We start from the raw sequence: 25,912 nt of genomic DNA on the forward strand, positions 1-25,912 counted from the left end.
CCTTGGTATGGATTGGCTGGGGGAACTCCATGCTGCTCCCAAAACCCCAGCTCCTCCACAGGCAGAAGGGGCAAAGCCTGCTCCCAGCCATGGAACACCCCCCGATGGAGGAAGTGGTGGGAACAGTGCTTCCAGAGCCAACTGAACAACTCTTTAAGCAGCTACATGAAAACGAAACGGCTCTTCTCTGGCTGAAGCTTAATGGTTCTGACAGAGTTTTACCAGGGGGAGCACAGAACCAGAGATGGAGTGAAAGGACACTGTTCCAAGCAAGGTCAGGTAAAAGCTCTCTATGAATATAGATGCTCCCAAAATTGCAGGCTTCTGGCCCAGCTCTGCCTCACTTGGCCCTGCTCAAGCCATCAGCCCCTTGGGTTGCTTCCAAGGGAGCACAGAGACACTACACTTGCTCCACCAAGGGGCGTTTGTCATTGTGAACGATACAGCTCCATTGTCCAGGTTATCCAGACAGAGGAGTGACAGCTTCCGGGGGCACTTGCATGACTGAATGTCTCTGAAGGGTGGCTCAGGCTCACCTATGCTTGAGAGCAGCTGCTGGGCAGGATGAAGAGGGCTATAAAGGAAGAGGGCAGGCAGGAGGTGGTGGTAACGTTCACCTTTATTAGGTACCAGATGCTCAGGGGCCCTGGCACAGGGTTTTCAGACAGCAGATCTATTCCTTGGGGAACCTCCCCGCCACCAGTTGCATCTCGTATCACAAATCATCCCTACTCCAACCTCCATGTGGATAAATAGATTTTCTTCACACAATCCATAAAACAATTTTCTCCCACCCACAAACGAAGAAGTTACAGTATATACACACACACACATATAAAAAAAAAGGTGTAGGATCAGACAGGCAGCAAACTGATGAACAGCATAATAAAAACAGGGCAAAGACCCCTGGCCCTGGAGGGTAGAGAAGAACTAGCAGTGCTGGTTCCCTCTGTGAATCATGCCCCACAGCCTCCCAGCCCCACCGGTACTCCCTGCAGCCCAGATCTCAGTCCACTCTTAGTGACAAGTGAAGCCTCAGCACCATGGCTTTCCTGAAGCTTTACTTCCCCCCACTTTACTAAAGCACAAAACTTCCCCCGTGTTGCACCCAGACCCAGGGAAATAACTTGGAGGTTGCCCCAGGTAAGGAGTTTCTCTAGTTTAGGAAAAAACAACCACCAGGAAGACACTGTGAGAGACACTTAGGAGGATGAGATCCACTCCCCAAAAGAGATCACCAATAAGCTAGGAAACTCAGGAATGGCCAATCAGTACCCACCCAAATTGATCAAAGACACCCAAGAGCAACCTCTTCCCCTTCAAAAGGATAAGCTCCCATCCAGCTGCAGACACTGGGAAGCAAGGGATGCCCTAGCCTGTCAGCAGGGTGAGGAGCACAGGCTCCTGGCCATTGCAGCAGGGTTTCCACCAGATATTATTCCCAAAATGAAGTGGGGGATGGAGGGAAGCATCTTATGGTCCCCAAAACAAAAGCATCTTTTGTTTGCAGCTATAGCTCAGGGTCACTGGGAAAGGGCTTTGCTGGGAGACAAGTTTCTCCTGGATGCAGTTTCCACCTTGTTGAAGCCAAGCAGCTGCAGGACCACCGTCACTTGTGTTCAATGCTGCAGCACACAAACTCCCCAGCCCAGATGCCAAAAGACCCTGTGCAAGTGAGACAAGTGCCCGTCTCTTTCCCCTCAATTTGGAAGGAGCTCAAGCTCTCACACCCGTCTGCAAAATCTGGATGCACACAGAAGCTTCTTGCCCCAGTCTGATTCTACAGGGGTCAGGCTGCACAGGCCTGACTGGGACAGCATTGGACTCGGCTGCTGCCCATATCCAAGTGCTTCTAGATGCTGACACAGACCACAGACCAGCTACTGCAGGGAGAAACAGGGATGCCCACCCGCCAAAGACTAGTTTCCACATTTGCACACACAAGAGTGTGTGCACTTCTTTGGAGAGATGCAACAGGGAAGGCAGAGAAGGTGGCAAACCGTTCCCTCCCTGTCCCCAGTCTGCCTCCCCCATCTTGGAAAGTCACAGGTGATCCATCACCTGCAAGTCAAAGTGCTCTGAACAGTGATGGTAACAGAGCTGGGAGACTCATCCCTGGAACCACTGCCTCCCAGTCCCTGCTGGAGCTCCAGAGCTGCTGAGCAGTTGGAGAACGGAAGGAGAAACACCTGAACACAAGTTCTGGGGCTGGGACCTCAGTAAAATTAAAACTCTGTTCCTAAAGACTGCTTCTGCATCAATAAAAAGGCACCAGAACAGCATCCGCCCTTCACACCGACTGCAGGCCGCTGCACATCCACCTCTGCTGCCACCCAGCACCAGATGACCTGGGGTGCCCCAGCCTTCTAGAGGGCTCTGCTTGTAGAGCTGCCACAAACCCAGTCCCCTGTCAAAACCCAGGGGCAGCTGTCAGAGGAAGGAGATGCATGAAGTGGAGAGGAAGGGAAATCTGCTGCATCGGTCCCTATGTTTCTGTAAAGCCACAAACACTCCTATAAAAAAAACTGTATAAAAACCGTAGATAAATTTGCTGGGCAGTACTGGCCCCAAGCAAGGCTCCCGGAGCACCTCTGTAAACTGGGTCTAGGGGGCTTCAGTTTCCCCACATACAGCTCAAGGAAAGCTGGTGCCTTTCCCCCTTCTCTTGGGAACAGCCCCAGACCACAGCAACCCCAGGGGGCAAGGCCTGAGCGGATTCTCTGCCTTCCCCAAAGGTTTCCACAGAGGTGTTTGGGAAGGGAACGAGATGCCCCTGAGAACAGACACGGGATGTGCCACTTCTCTATGCTTTGGGTGTGCAGGCTTCTCCCCCCAGCAGGGATGGGGGCTCCAGGCTGGGCCAGCACCTCCCAACAGCCCCAGGCACGGTCGCAAAAAACCTCAACTGAACAAGATTCCTGCAGCAGTGCCTGAGAACAAGCAAGGGGGCTAATAAAGCTAAACCTGGGGCAATTAAAAAGGCAGAACAAAACCAAAACCCTCCCTCTCCCACCCCATCACGACCCCACCAGCACAGCCCTAACCTCACACTTTAGTTTTTTACAAGCTCCAGAAGGGAAGTCCAGGCTGATGGTCAACCAGGCTCTGCACAAGGCAGCCCCACGCCAGCACTAGGAGGCAGCAATGGCCGTGCCCCCGCTCAGCTTGACGATCATCTGCTGGCAGTCATTGCAGGAGCGCTTGTCCCCCACCTTCTCCAGGGTGCGGGCAGCCTCAGCCAGCAGGACCGCTCGCTGGCCCGGCGAGGAGAGGAAGGAGAGAGGAAGGTGGCGGCAGGCCAGCAGGATGGCTGTGGCTCGCTCCCTTTGGCCTGGCAGGGTGTCCAGTTCACCTACAGGCAAAGAGGAGAAAGTGAAGGGTGAAGCTACCACCTGCATGACAAACCCCACCGTGCAGGCCCTTGACTGGCACCACTGAGCACAAGCATCTCTGGCGGGCATCATCGGCTGTGCCTAGAGTGGGGGGCACCCTGCAGCAGGTCCTTTAGGCTGGCAGATGAGAACAGTCTGAGCTGGAGTCAGGCGAGGACTGGCAATCCTGTCTTTTACAGAGATGGTCCCTTTTACTTCACTTCCTAGAGCTCAGTCCCAGCAGCACCACACATCTGCCCATTTTCTTAAACACCCAGGGCATTTTACAACCACCACCATGTCTCTTGGCTCTCCCCTTTAAGATTCCTGGCTTCTGCCTTTGCATTGACCTCCCCAAACTCCAGACTGCCAAGTTTCAGGCACGTGTGGCTGAACAAACGTTTTCAAGCCTGTTCACTGACACCACCAGCTCAGGACTGGCAGCTCACATTAGCCAACTCACAGAGATCAAGGCAGAAGCATTATTGTGAGCCACAGGATGATGGGAGATCATTACCCTGATCCTCAGACACAGGGAAGAGGCTGCAGTTGGCTGCTATGCCCCCCTAACCTTGCCCAAGCACTGCCCCCTCCCAGTGGGGCCCCTGTGGCTGACCTTGCTTGCTGCTCTGGGGCGTGCGGCGCCTCAAGCTGTGCTCCAGCAGCTGGTGGGTGCGGGTCGGGCTGGCACCAGCCATCAGGCGCACGGTGGCCTCATGGAGGAAGACCTGGAAGTGCAAGGAAAGGTGGGATGGAGGGTGAGAGGTGGGCTGGCACAGGGGCGATGCTGGTGCTGAGCGTGTGTCATCCCTCAGCCACCGCACTTCCAGAGCAGAGCACTGATGCCTTGCCAACAGCAGAGACCCATTTCCACACTCCTCCCTCATCTTCCCACCTGTCTCTGGGGAATTTGCAGGTCAGGGCAACCGTGAGGGAGGAAAAAAGCTTTTGACACATAACAGCAAGTGGCCTGGAAAGGGGGAGGCACAAGAGCAGGAACAGGGTGGAAAAATGGGACTGCAAACCCTGGCACTGTGGCCTGGGTGGGCATCTCACCCAGGCTGCTAGTGCAGCACTCCAATAACAGTATCAAACATTGAAATCCAGAATGTGGACAACACCAGCATATCTCTGTTGTCCTGTTATACAACATTTCCTCTACAGAGGCTTAAAACTAGACAAAGGAGAACATAAGTGGGGGGGAAACCCCAGGGAAGTGCCAGGGTACAGCTAAGGGGGTACAGCTAAGCTCTACAGGTGCAGAAGGCATCTCAACCCCCCTGGCTACCTGCAGAGCCAACATGGCCAAGTGTTCCTTCCACTCGCACTAGAGTGACTGACCTGGCCTGAAGTCCCATTACAGGACAGAACGCTACGGTATTTGCTTGGCAGTACAGACGTGATTGCTTTCTAGGTAGAAACTGAGGCAGGCATCTCCCGACATGCACCGGACTCCCATGGGAACCTCCCTCATCACCCACCAAGTATGGAGGCTGCCAGTGGCAGACCGTCCCACCCCAAGCATCCAAACCACTCAAACCCACATAAACCCTATACTTTGAGGGCCCATGGCTTCCCCTGGGAAGGGGTACAGCTAAGCATGCAGGGGAGGCAAGCATCACCTTGCGATAGGCAGGTCGGAAGCCGTGGGCCAGCTTGCGCAGGCTGCCGAGGTCGCGCTGGAAGCCCGTCAGCTCGGGGGCCGAGGCGTGGTAGGTCTCACCCAGGGCCTGGCTGGCATTCGCCTGCTTCTGCCACAGGCTGGTGCGGAGAGAGAGCAGCAAGTCACAGGCCAGCAGCTGGATCATCTGCAAGAGCCGGGCGCCCGGGCACACACGCTTATTAACACATCCCATCAGGCGGGTAACAGGCCTTGTGCTACACAGCTGCAGACACAGCACCTCCTGCCCTCCCAGGGGCCCTCCCAGCCACATCATCCCCACCACGATGCACCCGGGGGAGCAGGGCTTTGCCTTCTGCCCAAGCGGCATCTCTGAAGCCCAACACTGAGGTCCAGCCTAAGGAGCAAGCACCCAGCTGTGTCCAAGGAGGTCCAACACCTCCACAAGGCTGACCTCCACCCAAGGGAATACTGCACCAGCAGTGCCCCGGCCTTCTGCAAAGGCTTTCCTGCCCAAACAGTGATACTAACTAGGGTAAAGTGTAAAGACAGCCTTGCTACCTGCAAAAGAATAAACAGGCAGTCTTGACACAACTCGAATCCCTTTTCCCCATCTGCTGCTGCCCCCTAGCATCGCCTGCTGTCCTAGTTGCTCTTAGGGGACCCTACCCACACTGCAGAAGCAGAGTGCCTCTGTACTGCACTGCAGAAACATTGCACAGTTACTGCCACAACATGCAATGCAACTACAATGCACTACAGCTGCCACCCAGGAGGGATGGAAGGGACCAGAACTGTGTCCCATGTGCCATGAAGGGAAGGTCCACCTTTAGGCAATCCTGGAAAGAAGAGAAATAAGCCCCACACAAATAGCACAGTCCCACTTTTTCGGTAAAGGGTTCAAACACTCACGAGTGCTGCCTGGAACAGCAGACTCAACATAATGAGGTCCTGCTTTACAGGTGTCAGAAACTTCATTTACAGAATGGAGATGGATGATTTCCATGGGCCAAACTTGATATGGTCAAAGCACCAGAAAGGGGTGACAGCTATTGGGCAGGAGATGAGCAAGAGCTCAGCCATCTGAGACCATGACCAGAAAACAATGTTTTACCCACAGCTCTGCTCCTCCATACAGCAGAGGCAGAAAGATGTAAATGCCCTTTGCAAGGAAAGGTAAGAAGTTTTCTCTCTGTTCCCAGGAGACACAGGATGAATGGTGAATATTGATACAACACAGAAATCATATACCCACAGCAAGATCAACCTTACAACCAAGGCAAACCACGTGCTATCTCAGGCTTGTAACTCTTACATTGTTGAGGACTGTGCTGGAGATGCTGCTGCTCATGTTGAGGCTGTTCCATAAGTGACTGCTGGCCCTCTCGCAGTGACCCAGGGAGCTCTGCTGTCCATCTGCTTTCCCAGACAGCGAGGCCTGCATGGCTTTACACACGTAGAAGGTGGCTTTCACCAGGGCATTCCTGGAAAAGAAAGAGAGCGCTGCTTTCAAGCAGTACCACGTCAGGCTGCCACAGGGCAGCTCAAGGAGCTGAGCTCAAGCAGCAACCAGCATCAGCTTTCACCCTCCCATCTTCAAGAGCAGAGGTGTCATTTCTTAGACAGGAAAGAAAGATAGGAATTGTTTATCTTACAGAAACACAGACTGCAGAGAGAGATGGAAGCAAACTGGCAAAGGTGCTTTAGTGCAAAAGAACCAAGAAGGTGATACCAGCCTTTCCATCAGTGCGTTAGTTGTTTGATTTTGGAAGGTGGCAGGCTGTGCAGTTAGAACAAAGCCAAAAGACATCCCTAAAGAAGCGATTCTGACACTTCCAGCCCACAGCTCTGCTATCAGCCTGCACGCCTTGACCTACATGTGAACTGCTGAGCACATTTGCATGAGAGGTGTGCAGCTCCAGGGCACAGGTAAGGGCAGCCCCACAGGACAGCATTAGGGGAAGAGCCACCCCATTTAGAAGGGACAGGAGCCTGGAAATCGCTTGAGGCTTACGCACTCGGACATCTCCAGGGACTTCGGCATACGCTCCACTTCGGCAAAGTGCGACCTCACGGCTGCATCGTCCCCTCTGAGCCAACCAATTGCCATCGCCACCGCTGCTGACCACCATCTGCACACCATGTCAGGGCCTGTGGAACACAATCTGGAGCTGCAGCCTCGGAGGGGACACCCGGCTCCTTCCACCGAGGTCGACGCTATTGAGCCCCAGCAGATCCCACAGGAACGCAGCCATCCAGCTCAATGCTGGAATGTACTGCAGGAACACAAGGGAACTTGGCAGCAGGCAAACACCCTACACTAACTGCAAGCAGTTCTGGCTGCCGAGTTTGTACCTTGTCAGCAAGGACTTACCTGTCTACTAGTCTAGAAACCTGTCGGCTCCCTTCCCAACAAGGATCTCCACTCACCACCCCAAAATAACAGCTCCACTCATATTCACTGTGCCTTGGCACTAATCGCCATCAAGCCAGTAAATCAGGTCTCCTATATAATTTCCCCTGTTATTTCACACCCCCTGAAAAACTTCCCAAAGTTTACCTAGGCCCAAAGGACATCAGCTCTGCTACTCTGACCTGCTTTTAAATTTCATTACAATACTGGCTCAAAAATAGACTTCCCTTTATTAAAAAAAAAAATAATCCCTAGAAAAATAAATGTCTAGTTTTTCTTGTATTTCTGCTCTGCACATTGTAGGCACAGCATATTTCGTGTGTCTCTAAGGCTCCATCAGCATCCCAGTGAGCTGCCAGGTGCTGCCTGTACCAATACTAAGCAAGACAAATACTCCAGGAGCCTGCTACCAGCTAAGCCCAGATGATCTCATGGCTCAGAGGAGTCTACATATCTCGTTGTCACACTAAAATGCAAGTGCCTCCTACAATATGCCCAGAACTTGCCTACAGCCAGGGCTGCAGGACAGCTGCTGTGAAAGTGAGGTCAACCTGTATTGTGTCCAATAGGTCATTAAGTTAAAAATCCCAATGGCAACAGTGCTGTGCTTGTCTATAAGCTACACCCTTCCTCCCACTTTGCATTGCCAGGAGCAAGCCCTCAGGTAAGGGCTTGGGGTGCAGCTTGAGCATGCAATCCCATACCACACTGTGGTGTGCTGCTGCTCAGCAATCAAGTCTCACTCCAAGGGCTGCCCTTCTCCCTGCATGGAGTTTCAGAGGCAGTGGGGCAGAGAGAACAGGTATCAGCAATAGTTCCTGCAGCTGGGCCAGCTTCGGTTCTGCCAGACTTACCCAGGGCAGACTTGAGCACAGAAGTGCTGGCAAAGGGTGGAGCTCCACTTCCCATTGAGTCCAAGAAAGAGTTGAGCAGTTTCAAGTACTCCATGGCACTGGAGAACTCACTGAAACAAGAAGCAAGGCGGACCTTCACTATGCTGTCACACAAGGGATACCAGTGCTTTTAGATGCACTTCTTAGCAGTCACAAGTCATTTTTAAACCGTGCTGACCCCTTAAAGCAGCAGCAAGTTCAAGCCCTACAGGAAACACAACACTGCTGGACTGAAGAGACCACCCTGAGAGTGGAAGCACACAGGCCAATGCTCACGGAGGAGCAGCCTCACACCTCCCCATGCAAGGGGACCAGCACAGAACTAGAGTCAACTCCAGAAGCCTCATCTCAGCCTCAGAGATGCTGCACATGTTACAAGTTGATTACAGGCTCCTTTTCAATCACTGCCTCTAAAAGTGCCTGAACTACTCTTCTGCAAGTGGTTATTTGCATATATGCAAATACATATGAACGCAAGTGACAACGCATTCACAGTGCTGGTCAGAAAAAGCAGCACATGCAGCAGTGATCTAATTTCCTGGGACATGCTACAGAGGAAGATGTTGAGCTCCTACCCCTAGAGGGGGGCAAAAAAGCTTGGTGTATTACTAAAGCCAGTCCTTCCCAAGAGGAAACAGGACTCCCACAGACATATTGCAAATCCACCCCACTTATACAACTTCTGCTACTTTATCTCATCATCAACGGCAGCATCTGATCACAAGCACGTGTACTGTGGCAGCAATTAGACTGAACTGCTGTTCATTCTCTGCAACGATGCTAGGCATGAGATTGAAAACAAAAGGAAGTTAAATAAGATAAACGTGCAGTATTTCCCCTACAGAGAGAAATGATGGGTTATCTTCCCATTTGAGGCTTTTACCCACACTTTCTGGGAACAGGATCCTTAGAGAACTTCCCATATATTTGCATAGTGTTTGCCTGGCACCACTATATCTGGGTATCAGCTAGAAGCAGTGTTGAATTACTGGCAAAACCCAGTGCTCCATTTCTAGGAAAAAGGTGGTTCTGTACAAAAAGCTGCTTCAATTCCTACCTATCAGCCCTTTCATTTGGTCACAGAGCTTAGACGCAATGATAATTTCAGCCAACATCATCACTTGCAACACATCAGTTTGATTTTTCACTGCTGGTAAATGTGACTTTTCAGTTAGGGGGCTGTTCATGCATAAGACAGTGAGCTGGGGGGAAGATGGGGTCACTCCCTGACACACTAGACCTTCATGCTCTTAGAGCCCTGCACATATGTTCTGCTGGTATGTGCACCCTAATTTTAGCACTCCTGAACATTAAACTTTGTCACAGCAGAGAAGGCACCATTCGTTCAGTTCAGGAATTGATCAGGACTGTGCCAGCTGACACCAGAAATCCTTACTAGACACAGGTTCACCTTTGACTTTAGATGTTTTAATACAAAGAGGCAGAGCTTACTCTTGTTGTGGTGGCCAGACTTACATTGTCATTTCAAGTCTTCAACAGGGACTAACCACTCAGTTTGCCCCAGAGCGCTCAGACAGTGGTCATGAGCTCTGCCCCAGAGCAGGCCAACTGTGACCAGCATGTAAACTTACCATGGCTCCTCCTCCTCTTGTTCCACTATCTCTTTCCTAGTCTGAGGCTTCACAAGAGAATCCACTGCTCGCTCCAGCAGGTTCTCACAAAATGCCTGATGAACTTGTGCAATAGGATCCGCTAGAGAGGAAACAAAAACCAAACCACTTCACTTGCATACAGCGATAGCCACCCTCCAATACAACTGAAAAGAAGAATTAAAACATGGGAGCAAGAAGAGCAAGTAGAAGGAAATACTTGAGGAATTAATGCACTGATTTCTAAACACTAAGTTTTCAGGGCCTTTTTAACCCTTTAATCCATTTACAAAGCTGCAGCCTTTGGCCAAATACTCCTCTGGCACTTCTGCCATATGACGCTGCTCACCCCAAAGTCACCCCCCAGACATTCAACGGCCACATTCAGGTTGCATTCCAACATATAAAGACACAAGTACGATGACACAGCAGTGTATCCAAAGGGGGAAAGCCAGGTCCTGCAAGCTGAAGACACATCGCTCAGCTCCACAGCCCCTCTTGCCTGTCAAGTCCACATACAAGAGCATGGTCTCAAACAAGACACCCACTTTTGCCCCAGGGGTGGAGAGATAACCAGGCTCAAAGTGCTATGAGCCCAAGCACTCGTGATGAAAGCGGCTCTCACCAGGGTTCCTCTGGGTGCAGTACAGGCTCTCCTTTGCAGCTGACTTGACCGTCCAGCTCCGGTCCACAAAAAACTTCTGTCCCAAGGGGTGGCACAACCAACGCAACGAGTCAGGAATGGCACTTCGCTCCGAGCTGCACAGGCTCTGAGCCTGGCTTAGAAAGTAGCTCTGGGGAAAGGAGAGGCTAAGGTTGAGAACAGCACCCAGGGAAAGAGACACACCACTGGGGACAAAGGTCATATCACAATTACAGCTTGTATCATAATTGCAGGCCATATTGTGATTACTGTGCTGACAGATGCCCTGAGCTACAGCAATGCCAGCCCGCAGGCCTTCCCAGAGCTCTGCTTGGAGGTGGGATGGAAGAGGAGACCACAACTCACCGCTAGGAAGCCCAGCTTGCCCCCACAGCGGGTCTTCAAGCCAACGGCGGCTGTCAAGTGGATTTCTGCCATTGTGCTGGGTGGGATCTTCTCTTCTGCGCACTCAGCCAGATTCACAGCACACAGGGCCATGTGCAAGCCCGAGTAAGCTGAGCTGGAGGGAAGTTTACCTGCACCAGGAGGGAAAGGAAAAAGTGTTAATTCTTAGTGAAGTAGTGCCAGCTGCTAAATACTGCCATGATGTGCAGGGCTACTGTCCTAGAGAGACAAGAAGGACCTGTTGACGTGAGAAGTTTACAACCACATACACCTACTCTGTAGTCAGGCAACAGAGCAACCATAACCGAGTCTTTCCTTCACAGATACCAAGGTTGCTATCCACTGTGAGAAAGCCTTATACAGCTAAACTAGTTAGGATAAAATCATCAGTAATATCTGTCCTATTTATCACTATCTTAAAACTGAACTACTTTGCAGTCCCCATCTGTACCTACACAGATAATATTAAGGACTACTACTTGTCCTTGGTGGCATGGCTACAATTTACACAGCATTAGGTAGAAGGAAGTTTAGCTTGGATTTCTGATGTGCTTGGAGCCTATTAACATTGCAAATTGGTTTGCCAAGGAAACAGCAAAAACAACCGCTCACAGGCACCATTCATGCACTTCCTTAGTACATGTGCACGCAGGGTTTCAAAGCTTATCAACGCCAACTGGTGCTCTACACAGCTTCGGAAATTTAAGTTCTTCCAGCAATTAACCTCAGCCCTGCTTCCATATAATGTTCCCAAGTGATACAGATAAAACAAGCCCTTAAGAGCAGCAAAAAAAGTGACCGGACTCCACCAACTGCTGCTTGGGAAAAACTCTCAGCCTGGACACGTTCCTGTGTAACCTTATCTAGGTGTTCCTGCTCCAGCAGGGGGATTGGACTAGATGATCTTTTGAGGTCCCTTCCAATCTCTAACATACTGTGATACTGTGATACTGTGATCTGTGCAGACTAGGGAACACCCACCTCAAGACACTGCTTTTCTCTAGCCCTTCTTACAGAGCTCTCTTATTGCTTAAACCTCTTGTATTCTAGGAAGTGGCTCCTGAAATTTGTCAGGCTAATATCCAACAGCAGCCCTCCTGGAGAAGGGAGGCCGCAGCACTCTCCCTGTATCCTCTAGGATCAGCTCTGAACCTCCTCATATGCCAAATGAGGACAGCAGATCCTTCACCTCTGCTCCTACCTGTTATGTGAAGCTGATGGAGCTTGTGATACGCTAGAGCTGCATCGCGAGCACTGGTCTTGGCCTCGTCCTCGAAGCCTGCAGTGGCCTCCCTTGCCCGCCACTGATGAGAAGTCCTCTTCAGCAGCCACCGCACCAGTGCCAGCTTCTGCAGGCTATAGCGGATGACGTTCCAGGACAGGCTGCAGGCCAAGTCCAGGCGGGAGGCTGGCAGTGCTCGGCCGAGTACCGACAGGCAAGTCTGCAGGTTTGACGCAGCTGCGGCAAAATCCCCCTGCAAATAACACGAGAAAGAGTTCAACAACAAAAGCACCGTCACAGAGACACTCCTGGGCACTGAGAACACGACACGCCGATGTGCAAGCTAGGACAATGTCTTTAGCTGAGGGCAAAGATGAAGGCAACTTACATCAGCTTCAAATTTGGCCTTACACATATCTTTCCACACATGGGTCTGTTCCGAGAGACACATCAGCACTAGCTGACAGGAGCTTCCTGCCTTCTCAAGAAACATGAAGTTTCCCCATATCAAAAACCAAATGTTGGCTCAACAATGGGGAGAACTTCTAAAAGGCTGGAGAACAACAGGCAGACAGAGCAGACAGAAAAAGCCAGATTCTGGACAAAACCCAAGACCTTCTGTGGAGATAGCTACAGGATGCAGCAGCAAGGAACAAGGACAAAAGTTAGGAGCCTCTTCCAATACTGACATCCAGCCCTGCTAACTTAGGCTGCGGGAAGTCTAAGGTGCTAGGTTATCTTGAATCCACTCAAGACAACCTAGCACCAACTAATCTGAAATCAGACAGGACAATCCACTTGAATACCATGCTCTTGCAAACACCAAGCCACCGTCTCACTAGGCAACATTTATCCAAGCCCCCTCCTAGAGGATGCACTTAATGCAAAATGACAAGTCAGCTTTACCCGTGCCAAATCCAGGTCTGCCTGCTTGCGATGCCTCCAGAAGGTGACCGATGACCGGGAGTGCAGCCGGGTCACTGGCTCTCCATGCACGAGGAGCTTTATGAACACGCTCAGTACAATCACCCCGTTCACAAGCCACAGGATCAGCGTGGGCATCATCCATCCGAACCAGCCACCTGCATCTGCAATGGACATCCCAAACAAGGAAAGGTAGGAGTTAACCTGGACACTAAAAGCCCAGCAACAGAAGACCCAGAAGGATGTCTTGCTATGCTTGCCACAGGTGGTATCAACTTTTGCAAAGCCTGCAGTTTAATCAGGAAACATCTGTATCTACAGCTCTTCATCCAAACTCCAAGCCACAACATTCCCAGACAAACAAAAGTAGTGACTTTTTACATACCAAGATTACAAAAAAAGAAAACCAACAAAATCCAGGAATCAAACTGAATCAGTGCTCAGTTTTCCTAGAGTACCTTGTATTCTGATTTTTCTATTAAATACACCCATCTGTACACATTACTTCAGTGTCCTTTTCTGATCCTAATTAATATTTACCAGTCAAAGAAATGACAGCATGCCTACAGAATCCCCTGCCTTCCCCCGAAGCTGCTGTACGCCAAACTGAATATTATGAAACAAGTGTGTTGAACAAGACAGTTGCAAGACCCCATAAGAACACTGTTTTTGAAGTAATTCTTCACCTATTACTTTCCTATTAAGTTACAAAAATCGGTCACTTACCTTAAATATAAAGTGAACACGCCTCAAGGACTGGTGAGGACAGGAGCAAGCTCCTTACCCTGAACTACTTTTCTAGGGTCTATCCCGAGAGCCCAGGCTGCTGGGCTACAAGTGGGTACTCCCTCTACCTCACCACATATGGCTGGTTCTGTGCAAGAACAACGCTGGATGTGGATGTAAACTGGAACCGGGTCCAAGCACTCTCACTGGCTCTCCTCCCACACCCAGCCCTGTACTACCCCTCCCTACCATCAAACAAAGGTGTACAACTAACTCCCTGAGCACACAAACCCATCCCACTGAACCACACCAAAAGTCCACCTCGCAACCTGCAGCTGTCACTGCAGATGACAGCTTTTAGGTCTTTAGGGAGACCATGTAAGCCCGGCCGCTTCCTGTGGTCCAGACTCTCCAGGTTCCTTACCTGACTCAACGGTCAGCACGTTCCTGCCGGAGCCATGCCGCACCAGGCTGTCGGGCTCTGGGGTTCCTCGGGCGTCCAGCAGGGATGTCAGGGGATTGAAGGAAAGGCAAAGGAATGTGAGAGCACAGAGGAGTATTCGAGAGCGATCCACCATACCAAGGGCCACAGGAGGAGAGTCAGGCTCATCTTTAACCTTCAAAGGAGTCAAAAAAAGGAGAAAAAGACTGCTTATTTTACAGAACAAAAAATACTTATACCAAGGGAGGAGTAAGGAAAAAAGGAGAACCAAAACACATGTTAAAATTCGCTTTTTAGGTCAAGACCAGCAAGAACTCCAGTGAAGCTTTCCCTAGCTTAGTAAGATAAGACTAAAGTATTTGAGTGCCTTCACCTTCCTTCTGCTCCCAGTTATTTCAGTTATCATTAACTGGATCCCTGGGTTAGGCTAGGATTAATCTTTACTGCCTTTACTTCTTCTATGATACCCACAAAGCTAACCTTCATCCAAAGACAGCTAACAGCTTTATGTTACTGTGGCTACTTAAGAGTATCATTAACCACAGCTGATGTCACTTGATTTCCAAGTTCTCCTGCTTATCCACTGGGTATATATATACACCCCTGGAAAGCCGTGGGCTCTTCAGGTCAGGAACATGCACCATAAGTCCACAGAGACTCTACAGAGGCTGAAGGCCAAGTACAGTTCTTCTAGCAGCTAAGGTATGGCTAAGATAATACAGCTCAGGAAGTAGTCTCAATCATTTAAGAACAGGTAAAAAACACCAATGCACCTCCTCATCCTTACAAGGGATCTGTCCCCTACAGATCTGCTTGCCAGATGCCTGCTGCTTCTCCTCTTGAGAATCAGCAGTTAAATTCTGGCCCTTACGTATCCCTGAAGTACATGCCTTGAATTTGACAACTGAAGTCATGAATACCTTTGCATCATCAAGGAGTGGACTTCCTGGCTCTGAATCAATGGAATAGGGAGAGAATCCAGCCTGTGATCCCGAGTCTGAGGCTGGAGGAGACATCAGCAGCACATTCTGATTGAACTCATCTATCTTCAGATCCACATCGTTGTCAACCAGGCTGCTTAGGTCAATGCCCTTCAACAGCTCTGCAAAAATCAGAGTGCATTATGTACACGTTTCTTGATCCTGCATCCTGCCAGCATCACTCAGACTGGACATCAAACACCAGTCATCATCAATACAACCTCTGTCAAGGATAAGGAACTGCAAGAGGCATCCTAACATTTATGCTGTGTACCCCCCGATGCCGCACAGCCTCCACAACTTACTGTTTTTTTGGTTAGCCAGCTTCAGAACCATGTTCTCCTGTCTCAGCTTATGGTTGGCCTGCTGTAGGTATTTAATGTAATCAATGGCTTTTCTCAGGACTCCAGACTTGTGCATCTGCAAGGAGTTAAGACATGGAGAGCATCAAAAGGTCACTCCTGCCTTGTAGGGATACCACAACTCTTTGTATCATGTGCTGATGAAGAGAAAAAGTGTGTAAAGGACCACTCAGCAACTGTAAAGAGACTAATGGCAGGGCACATTCTGCAGCCAAGGCAACAGACAGATCTTACAAAGACAGTGCAATAGAAACAGGTTAACATCCAAATTACAACAGAGCTCACATCTAGGTTTCAGCCAGAAGTAGTCCTTCGAAAGCGCTGCAGCTTTAAAATGAAGTGGCTCTTCTGGGATGGAACAAGCTGCTGTCTGTTAACCATCATTCACTGTTTAATTGTAAGTGGCTCGCTCCTTGCCTCACTCCCTTGACCATCCCCATGAAATTACTTGGTTCCAGCAGCAGCAGACAGATTAGCTTGTAAACACAAGCCCGAAGTACTAGGAAGCCACTGCACACTACCAGTGATTTTAAAACATAAGCTTCCAATTTCACCCAGCAATAGGAAATGACTTCACTAGTGCATGTATGTGTGTGGAGACCACGCAAGGTATCAGCAACACTACTCCCTGCTCTGTCAGCATGAGGTAAGGTGAATGGAGCAACCCTGAATACATGGTGTCAGAAAGTTTCTAATATTTGAGCAAATAGTTTTTACTCCTCAATATCTAAAGGAAATATATCGGAAGACTCTGTAAACCCTCATCTCTACTGCAGTTATATGGAAAAGGAAACTTAAACAAGCTCTGGTCTGGCAGAGTTATCAAAACATCCACCTGGATACTCTGCGTAGAAGGCCTATGTAAGTTAGGCCTAACAAAAGAACCAGCACATAAGGTATAGCTCATTTTCAAGAAACAGCACCACTAGCACAATAAAGTAAGCATTTTACAGGTGACCCTTCCTGAATACAATTATCAAGCTTTCCATCACACAGGTGATTGATAGCAAGGATAAGACACCAGTCTTATCCCGATACATGTGTGCATACTAAGTCACACGTCCCCAACAGCTTCACTTAGTAGAGCAACAGTCACCCCAAGACAAAGAATTTACGACACCAGATTTGCTCTTACTCCACATCTTTACCTTGGCATCTGTGCCCATGACAAGGTCCTTCAGCTCAATGATCTTGTCATTTATGGATGACCGGTAACGCTTTTCAATGATGTTGTGAGTTGTTCTCCTCTCTCCTTCTTTAGGTGGCTCTGGTTGCTTGACACCCCCAGGGACTTGCTTGATAGGCACCTTTTCTTGTCCCACCATCACCGGCATTGTGGTCAAAATGGTCCCATTGCTCCCAACGAGGGTCTACAGAGACCATGTGTAACAAGTGTCACTAACAGTCGACCAAAGTAGGTAAGGTTTATGATGGTAAAAGAAAAAGAAAGTAAATGAAAGAAAAATCAGGGAAAGTTTGTAAAGCTCAGAAAAGAAGAGATAGGCCAGTTTCATGCCATCCACCTCAGCTGGCATGAGCACCGCCACAGCAACACAGGAAAAGCCTGCCACTCCGCCTCCCATACTGGTCATTGTGGAGCAAGAGCATCGCTTGTTCGCCAAGAGCATTAACACTCTTCTGCCAGCATTATGCTCTGTTCCTCCACTAAATAGAGAAATGAACCAAGGTTCCTTGTTGTTCCTACAATCCTTACGCCTCAAGTGCCCAAATCCACCTCTTCAGTGGACAAATAAAGTCACTGAATCAGCAACAGGCAATGCTACTTCCAGACTGGTAAAGGCAGTGTTAGAAAGGACGTGACTATGGAAAAAAATCCTTTGCTTGGGCATTGCAGTTGCTGAACTCGATTAAATGGACAAAAAAAGAACCATAACTTATGAAAAGTTCTTAAGACAAGGAACTAAGACAACGAGTGATACACACTGGCGTGAAAAGCTCAGACATGGACATCTAGAGGTAGGATAAACCACCTACACCAAACTAAAGCAGTATGTACTCTGTGATAAAAGATGACAAATCTCACCAAAACAGTTGCACAGAGCAGCTTCTAGCACATCTGTAGAAAAGAAAGGTTAAACTGCTTGATCCAGCAAAACGAGACTGAGGTGGTTACACATGTTCTCTGAAGTACACCAAGGACCAGGGAAGTGGTACTTCCGTCAAGAGGCAGACTACCAAAAGTGAGGATAAACTAGCCATGAGCAACTGCAGGAGTAATTCTGACACTGAAAGAGTCTTCTAATTGGGATACTGGAAATTAATTGAGTTTCATTTCAAGCTGGAACTTCACAAATAAGTGAATGTAAATCCTCCACCCTTCCTTGGCTAATTTCCACCAAATCTCAATGTGTTCAAAATGCTTTAGAGATTCTATATCGGGCAGACACAATCACAAAAACCTCATCTTTGTATGAAAAAGTTACCTAAAAGCAATCAGGTTAATTGAAGACTTTAGCCTGGCTGCGAACAAGTACATACAAAGCCTACCATGCTATACAAAAGTCAAAACTTAAGTCTGGATGTGCAATTTTATCTCCCCCAGTAAATATTTGACCAGAGGTATGTTAGAATGTACAAGATTGTAACGAATGTGTCACTGGGGGCACAAGTTTCTCAGAGTTGATAAGAAGTGGAGGCCATGAAGCACAGCTGCTATCTGCAATGATTACACTGAGTCCTCACTGCAAATGCCCTCTGAAGAGCAGCTTAACCAGTTATCAGATCCAACATACTGCTATTAGACACTACTGAGGGGTAAAGGAACATTCCACAGGTATTCTAAGTGAGTTAGTTTTCAGTTTCAAGTATCTTCCAGAGGTTAAAAACTGGATGGAATTTTTAGGTCACGTTTCTCTCCTTGTAATACCAGAAAAAGGTAAACAGAAACATGCCCTTGGTCTTTGCTTACTGGCCATGGGAGGCTGCCAAGAAAGTACAATCTGTGTGTTTAGCCTTGGCAGAAACAGGGTATTACTTGCTCTGGACGTGTCTAGAGCAGCCCTCAAAATCCCTCCCATTTGCACCACTGCAGAATACTAATGCCCAGGTCTCCTCACTGAGTTAAGAGGAAAGCAGGTCAGAGAGGAAGGAAGAACATCCATATGGTACCTGCAGAGCTGTGGTCTGAATGGGAGCAGTGAGTGCTGTCAGTGCTGGGTTCTGTACTGCAGCCATAACAGGATTACCATCCGCTTTCAAGGTTGTCAAGACAAGAGAGTCCGTTTTTATGATCTGAGGTTGGACCAAAACCTAGGTTGAAAAGAGTCAGAGGTGAAGGTGAGAGCAGGTATGTATTTCCCGCCTGATCTCAGTAGCCAGAAGTAAGCAAAGACAGAGCTGTAACTCATCAGTGGATGCAGCAGGGCAAGTATTTCTTTCACCTGCATCACCTGGATGGTTTTTGTCAGACCCTCATGCAAACTCTGACCATGAGACCCTCTGAATGCTGCTGGAGGGAGGGGAGCACAGGAAGCACCAGGACATTGGTTTTCAAACCAATCACCAGAAGTAAACACATAGGAAAAAACCCACAAAAGAGCTGATGGAAAAGCTCCCTTCCCCTCTCCAGTTACACCTTTAACCAGCTGTCTGTATTAACTGGTTGAGTACTCAGAGCCTAACATGGCCAGGACACATTTACTTTGGCAAATACCTGTAGTAGCTTTCGCCCCTCCAATGTCACTGAAAGAATTCGTACATGAATATCAAGCGGGTCCACAATAACTGCAAGTTATTTTGCCATAATACAGCCAGCCCTTATAAGACACTGCAGATGTGGTGGACTTGCAAAGAAGCAGGCACAAGTCAAAGAAAGCTTGTTCAAGTAAGGTTTCCAATCTGATCTGGCAGCACCAGGTTACAGAGATATTTCAGACCAAGTTTAGTTATGCATGTGATTCAGTGAAAACGGTTTCTGAGCGTGGCCCACTACTTGGAAGCCACACCATAGCTCGTAACAGGGACTCTCACACATGACTTGAAGTAAGATGCATCTGGAACACAGACTGGTTAAAAATACCTCTCACACATAAAAATGCTTGTGCAAAAGCAAGGACCAGGACCGCCAGCTCTACAAGCTTCACCACCTTTTCCCTGGCAAGCCATGGGACCAGACCCGCAAAAGCGATTCCTTCTGCTGCTGGATCCCTGCCTCACTCTGTATTTTCACTTACTGGAACTTGCTGGACCTGTGGTGCAGCGACCGTCTGGACTGTGGCTGGCGTTAACGTCTGGATGGTGCCGTTGGCAGCTTGTGTTAGCACCCGCTGGGCCTGCACAGTCTGCACTTGCTGCTGGATGGTAACTGGCTGGACCTGGGAGGATGTCACCAGGCTCTGGACTTGAGGCTGGAGAACTGGAAGGCAGAAGAGAGATGTCAGAAATAGAGCAGAGACACAGGTCTCCGTTATGGAGCCTGTGAACACTCCCAGCTTCACTCCTCTTCTTCCCAGAGCTTCTCAGTAGGCAGCATTCATCTGACACATCCCACATGTTGGGAAGCTTCCAGCTCCTTTGGTGCCTCCTGCAAGAGGACTCTGCACCTAGAATAGAAGTTTCCCAGGAGTCACAGAGGATCAGCTAAGAGAAAACATAGTAAAAAACCTTTGCTCTGCTCGCACAGGACTCATGACTTCAGTGCCATTATTGCAGTACATCCAACCAGCACTTGCCCGCTCCCACTCATCCTGGTGGTCCCTAGGATCCTACTCATCATGTAAAGAATCAATACCTAATGAAAAGGATCAAGACAACCAGCATTCACAAAGGAAGCTCCGGTCATCATTAAAGGACCTTAAAAGTGCCTCTGCTCAATGCAAGTACTGCACTTGAGAATTCAGTCGTTTAAACATGCCTTCATTCTGGACTGCCACATGGGACAGGTTGGAGCTTCAGGACTGGATCTGCCTGCAGCACCCATCAGGAGGAGGGCAGCGTTGCCAACAACCATATTTAAGCCATACTTTTCTCAGGCCTCCCAAGAATCGTAAGAAAGAAGGCCACAACAGAGGAGAGCACCAAGAAAACAACTACTGCAAGAGACCAAACAAAAGATCTCATTTATGACAGCTGCTCACGCTCCCCCAACCCCAAAGCCATGCAGGCAGGAGAAGGGACACCCCACAGGCAGCATCACATGGATCATCATGCTTGTCATGGAGGTTGAAGACTGACATTGTTTATTGTGAGCACCCCAACCACTACCTTGGAAACTGGTGGCTGCGTTCTGGTAGATCACGGGCTGCTGGATAATCCTGGTCTGGGGAGCAGAGCTGAAGGTCGGTGCAATCATCACAGCCTGCTGCTGGAGCTGGGGCTGGAGCGGGGGCCGGGGCTGCAGGAGCGGGGCTGAGCGCGGAGGGGCCGGAGGTGTTCCCTGTGCCGCTTTGGCAGGCAGGCTCTGGAGCTGGGGGGATGCAGGGGACGGCGGGAAGGGCTGGAGCTGCACTTGGCTGTAGGGCCGCTGCAGCTGCGGCTCCAGGGTCCCGCCATTGCTGCTGCTGCCGCCCTGGAAGGTGCCACACAAGTGATCCGAGAACAGATCCGGGAAGTCCCCTGCCTGGTTACTGACAAACTGCAGCATCTCTGTAAAACAGAAGGAAACGCGTTCAGCGCTGGTTTACTGCCCGCACACTTTGACACCCACCACTACATCAGGACTAGGATGATGGCGTGCTTGAACAGAAGGGAGCTCTGGGTCTTTCAAAACCTCCAGAGAACATACCACACCAACTGAGCACCTCCAGACAGAATCCGAGGGGTGGCCAGCATCCACCTGCCTCTCGCTGTGCAGAGCAAAGGGCAGGACTCTCCTCCACCACCTTCCCAGACCACAAGATCCAAGCACAGACTAGAACTTCTCCATCTCCAATATATCGAAAATGCTCCTCTCATTCCATCACTGCTCCAGTCTAACCCTTGCAGAAGGAAGAAACCAAGCACCTTTCCAAATCCAGCACTAACCTTCCTCCCACACAGCTTTTGGGGTGCTTTCAAGCCCCCTAACCCTCCTGCCCCACTGAGTATCTGGAGGATGAAGAACTGGAATAAGAATTCACCTTAACTTTGTTTTACTTTTAAGCATACCAGAAACTGGAGAAAACACACTAAAGGAAACGCTACCTTATAGAAGTGCTGAAAGAAGGAGAAATCCACACAAGTGTGTAAACAACCAGAATAACTTTCTGTGTTGGCTTTTTGCCTATTTACCCCTGCCCGCAATCACTGCACAGCAGTTTCTCTCCACCCCACCTTCTCCAGGACTTATTCAGCCCACACTGAGAGAGTGCTACCGCAACACTACAGCTCTCCCCGCACAGGAAAAGAAATGCACAACCAAGAGATCACTGTTCATAAGTGAAGCTTCCTTTTCTCTCCATCTAATCCAATGTAATCCAATTACGCACCTAATCTACCCGAATGCTTCCCCCGTTCTGTGTGGGAGGTGGCAGGAGGAGTCAGACATCCTTCCCCACCCCAGGATCTGCCCAGGCTGCATTGGCTCCATCACTGTCCTCTGAAAACCATGTTTATTTTTCTTCTGGAAGTAGGAAAAAAAGGGAGGGGACCCACAAACATAACAGAGGGTTTATAATTAAATCACGGATTCGGGTTTAGAAACTAGAAAACGGCTTTGTGATTTATAGGAAAAAATACAGCAGAGGGCTCCTTACACCAGGAGCTCTCTCATCCACAAACCTGAAAGACGCTGCTGCTGTGGTTTATGAAGGGGGTTCGGAGAAGCAAACTCTTCACTGCTTCCATGGACATCGTCCCAGCAATAAGAGAGCTATTCATCTGCTGCTCCGAAATGCCACCTACATGCTATACAATCAATTTGCCTGATGCTCCTGAGGCAGAGCAAAGGGACTGTCCTCCAAGCTTCCTGCTCCCTCAATGAATGTTTCACCATGTTGCTTTATCTCCATGATACTACTTCCCTTCCAACAGCAATCTTCCCACACCCTCAGAGACGTTTAAGCATTGACCATGACCATTGCTCTAAGAACTCGGGTCTGTTGCATGGAGAAGCTTGGGAGGGGATATGTCCTCCAACGCTAAGCAGGGACACAGCTCCCCAGCATGGAGCAGCAGCCACCCTCAGGGACCAGCTGGACCAAACCTTTGGCTCCACTTTTAACTAGAGAAATGAGAGATGTTAGGATTTCAAGTACTGTGTTTTAAAGAACATCGTGTTCAATACAGACTGAATATCTTAGTAAAAGAAACTACTCTTGCTGTCATGAGTTAAATCACATCTTTATCACAGACTTAACTTCGACTAAGTGCAACATGTCTAATGATTAATCTTAAAGAATTACACTGCCAGAGGATCCAACCCACCTTTTTTAAAGTGCCCAAGAGCTTTCCTAGTAGCAGCACAAGAAAAATCAAGTGGGAGAAACAGCAACACCCAAAATCCAAATCTCTGCCTTTCTTTAAAACACCTTTGCCTACACAGAGAAGAGGGAGAGTGTCTCTTCTGGAGGACAACTACTGGTGATAAACCCATCCTTGCCATATCATGCACACCCTCTGTGTTGAACAGGTCTTGGTCCCTAACACAGCGAGATGTCACTGCAGAGAACTACCCGAACCCAGACCAAGGCTAAAAAGTGTCCATAAGGTATTGTGAAACCAAACCCACCAAGCACTCTCACTGCCCAGAATACCTGACAGAGAGGCAAGGGCTGGGCTTTAGCTGCCTCTCCTAGTCAGTGGCTCAGCTCTCCTGCACATGGACTGCTCTTCCTCATGCTCCTGGAGACGCGGTGCTTTGAGAATGGAAAGCAGTGGAGATCCCAACCCAGACAAACAACTCATCCACCCTGAACCCAGACGTGCTTCATACCCACAACCAGCTTAGGCCTCGCTCTCCAGCACTGCCCTGCCAGTGGCTGGCAGGGGAGCTTGCACCAGGGCAGGCGGCAGAGCCAGCTCAGCACCAGGAACCCCCGATCAGCCTCGTGCCCCATCCTGGAGCAGCATCCTGGTGAGCACCGACATCCCAGAGCAGTTGATGCATCTGCCCAGCCAGTGTCACTCCTCCTCCACTGCCAAGCATGAAAATCAGGCAGCGAGGGTCCCTCAGCCTGGAGAGGAGAGGAACATCAAGACCTGCCAACAAGACAACCTGAAACCAAATCAAAGCCCTCGCAAAGTTTCAAACCTTGAGATGGATCCATGACAGATGGAGCATAAAAAAAAAGCCCCCAAAAGCAGGATTGCCATATACCTCCCCCCAGGAAAATCGGGGAGGAGGGAGGGCAACGCTCCTTTTCCTCAGTTACTCATCACTCTGAATCACACCTCCCCGGGCACACCGTGGCTCCACATTCATCAGAACTCTGTTTCCATATGGATCCCGAGAAGTCATTCCGTGGTGCTTTAACCACAGCAAACACCACCTCTCGTTAGCACCAACTGTAAGAGTGATATAACTGAGCGCCTTATGTTCTCACAAGGGACTCTCCTTTTACATGTGATACATTACAAACAGGAGGGTATACATTTTGCCCCCCTCTACACTGCAGATCAATCACAACTAGAAATTCAAAAGCAACTGTTTCAGTTTTACTTCCCAGGTGCTAAGTAAGAATGCTTTGCCCATCAGCTCCCCAAAGCTGAGCTCTCTTTGGGATTACAGCTGAGCAGAGCAGCGGAATGGAGCCAGGTCCCCATCTCCAGCCGACAGCTCATCGAGAAATTTACATTTGTAATGGGTTTTCAGGAGCTGTTTGGGAAACTCCTGGCGAGGCGCTGCACAGGAGCGTTTCACTTTCCTGCGCTTCAGTGGGAACCACAGCGAGCCTCAGCTCTGCCATCGATGGGCGAAGTTTTGGGATAAAAATAAGGAGATTTGGGGGGGGAAGGCGAAATTTAAGCAGTTACACCTGTTTCGGTGAAGGGGCATAAAGCGCGGCCCCCCACAGGCACGAGTGGCCGCACAGCTCCGGCCATCGTGCAGCACCGAGGACACACGGGGTGCGCCTGGGCAGCACTGTTTGCTGCACGGGAGGGATCCCCACGCACGCGTTACAGCCTCGACACCCCCGGCGTGGCCCAGGTCCCTGGGAGCGGCTGTGCGGCGATCCCGGGTGGGAACCGTCACCGGCCGCCCGTGCCACGCGGGGGGACACGCGTACCCGCTCGCCAGGCCAGCGCTGCCCGGCGGGACACCCCACGCGTGCTGGGACCGAGACCCGAGCAGCGGGACCACGCCGGGCGACCACCCCGCTCCCCACCGGGGCGGAATGGGGGGCACGACATGGAGAGAGATTCACGCATACAATCTCCCCGTGCGGAACCAGCACCCCGGGCCCGTGAGAGCAGCAACCCCCCCACCACGCCGCTCCCTCCCTCCCTTCCTTCCTTCCCTCCCTTCCCGCGGCGCTCACCGTCGATGTCGCCCAGGGTGAGCTCGTCGCCCAGCTCGGTCAGGCTGTCCATGCTCTCCACGCCCAGCTCGCCGCCCTCCATCGCGCTGGGCCCCGCCGCGGCCAGGCGCTCCGGCGCATGAACCCCGCCGCAGGCGCTCAAGCGGAGGCTGCCGGTGAGCGCCACCAACCCCGCGCCATCTTGGGCCGCCCCAACACCGCGGAGGCTCCGCCCCCCGCCACGCCCCCCGCGGTTTGTTGTCAATGAGACCAGGTCGGCACAGGCCAATCGGCGGGCGCTGCGGCGCGTGGTGTGATGGTGCGTCAGCGATCAGCAGCTTGCGATTAGCATGCGGTGCTCCGCCCCCCTTATTAGAATATTCATGAGGGGGCGTGACAAAGGCGGGAAGCGGCACTCTGCGGGCACTCGTGGAGCGGGCCCGGAATTGCGCTCTCGCCGTTGCCTGCGGGACACCCGCCGGGACATGGATCGCATTCCCGGGCTTGGAGGGGATAAAGGCGAGGTGGAAGGCGGCGGTGATGGTGCTTAGAGGATGGGGATTGTCCCGCCCCGCTGGCACCTCCTTCCCTCAGCAGCTCCTCACGGACCCCTATCTCCTGAGGGGCCTGACCCGCTGCCCTCCAGCACACTCCGCCTCTCACCAGGAGCAGGAGCAAGAGCCAATCTTCTTTTACTTAATAAAAAAAAATAACGTCAAGTTTATTCCATTAAAACAAAACACGCACCCGTTGCCAACCCCCGGCCGGACAGACCTGGCTCCGCGCTTAAACATTCAGGACATTCCCCCCTTCCCAAAGGCCGTGGTGCCCCAGCCGGGCACAGAGCAACTGCTTCTCGAGGACAGTCCCTCTGCAAGAGCCTCGTCTGCTGCCAGTTCATCAGC

At 50.4% G+C, this 25,912-nt stretch overlaps 1 protein-coding gene across 2 annotated transcripts; it reads right to left on the reverse strand.

The window, feature by feature from the left end:
- Positions 1 to 601: 601 nt before the first annotated feature.
- On the reverse strand, positions 602 to 25,218 carry SREBF2 (sterol regulatory element binding transcription factor 2). 2 transcript variants are annotated; one of them, XM_061362822.1, is made up of 19 exons: positions 25,029 to 25,218; positions 20,836 to 21,216; positions 19,806 to 19,987; positions 18,742 to 18,882; positions 16,761 to 16,982; positions 15,556 to 15,670; positions 15,191 to 15,372; positions 14,253 to 14,445; positions 13,085 to 13,266; positions 12,158 to 12,431; positions 10,918 to 11,087; positions 10,534 to 10,702; positions 9,891 to 10,011; positions 8,260 to 8,369; positions 7,011 to 7,143; positions 6,308 to 6,476; positions 4,994 to 5,179; positions 3,988 to 4,099; positions 602 to 3,352 (listed from the first exon to the last, which is right to left on the reverse strand). In XM_061362822.1, exons 1-19 carry the CDS (start codon positions 25,108 to 25,110, stop codon positions 3,132 to 3,134), a joined length of 3,345 nt encoding a protein of 1,114 aa, XP_061218806.1. In that variant the 5' UTR covers positions 25,111 to 25,218; the 3' UTR covers positions 602 to 3,131. The 2 variants fall into 2 exon arrangements, with proteins under 2 accessions (XP_061218806.1, XP_061218796.1); XM_061362812.1 differs by having other exon boundaries at positions 20,833 to 21,216.
- Between the last annotated feature and the right edge of the window lie 694 nt (positions 25,219 to 25,912).

This window comes from Neopsephotus bourkii, unplaced genomic scaffold (genome assembly GCF_033783945.1).
Source record: "Neopsephotus bourkii isolate Nb327-2 ecotype Australia unplaced genomic scaffold, CSIRO-AGI_Nbou_v1 NB_107, whole genome shotgun sequence".
In the NCBI taxonomy this organism is placed as follows: Eukaryota; Metazoa; Chordata; class Aves; order Psittaciformes; family Psittacidae; genus Neopsephotus; species Neopsephotus bourkii.

Bases quoted from the DNA above. Each gene is read 5' to 3' on its own strand.
- SREBF2 (XM_061362812.1), bottom strand. From the start codon at position 25,110: ATGGAGGGCGGCGAGCTGGGCGTGGAGAGCATGGACAGCCTGACCGAG. The intron at 19,988-20,832 runs GTGGTTGGGGTG...TCTGCCTTCCAG, and splicing joins AGCCACCAGTTTCCAAGGTA to TTCTCCAGCCTCAAGTCCAG. The intron at 10,012-10,533 runs GTGAGAGCCGCT...TTTCCTCTCTAG, and splicing joins CTGCACCCAGAGGAACCCTG to CGGATCCTATTGCACAAGTT.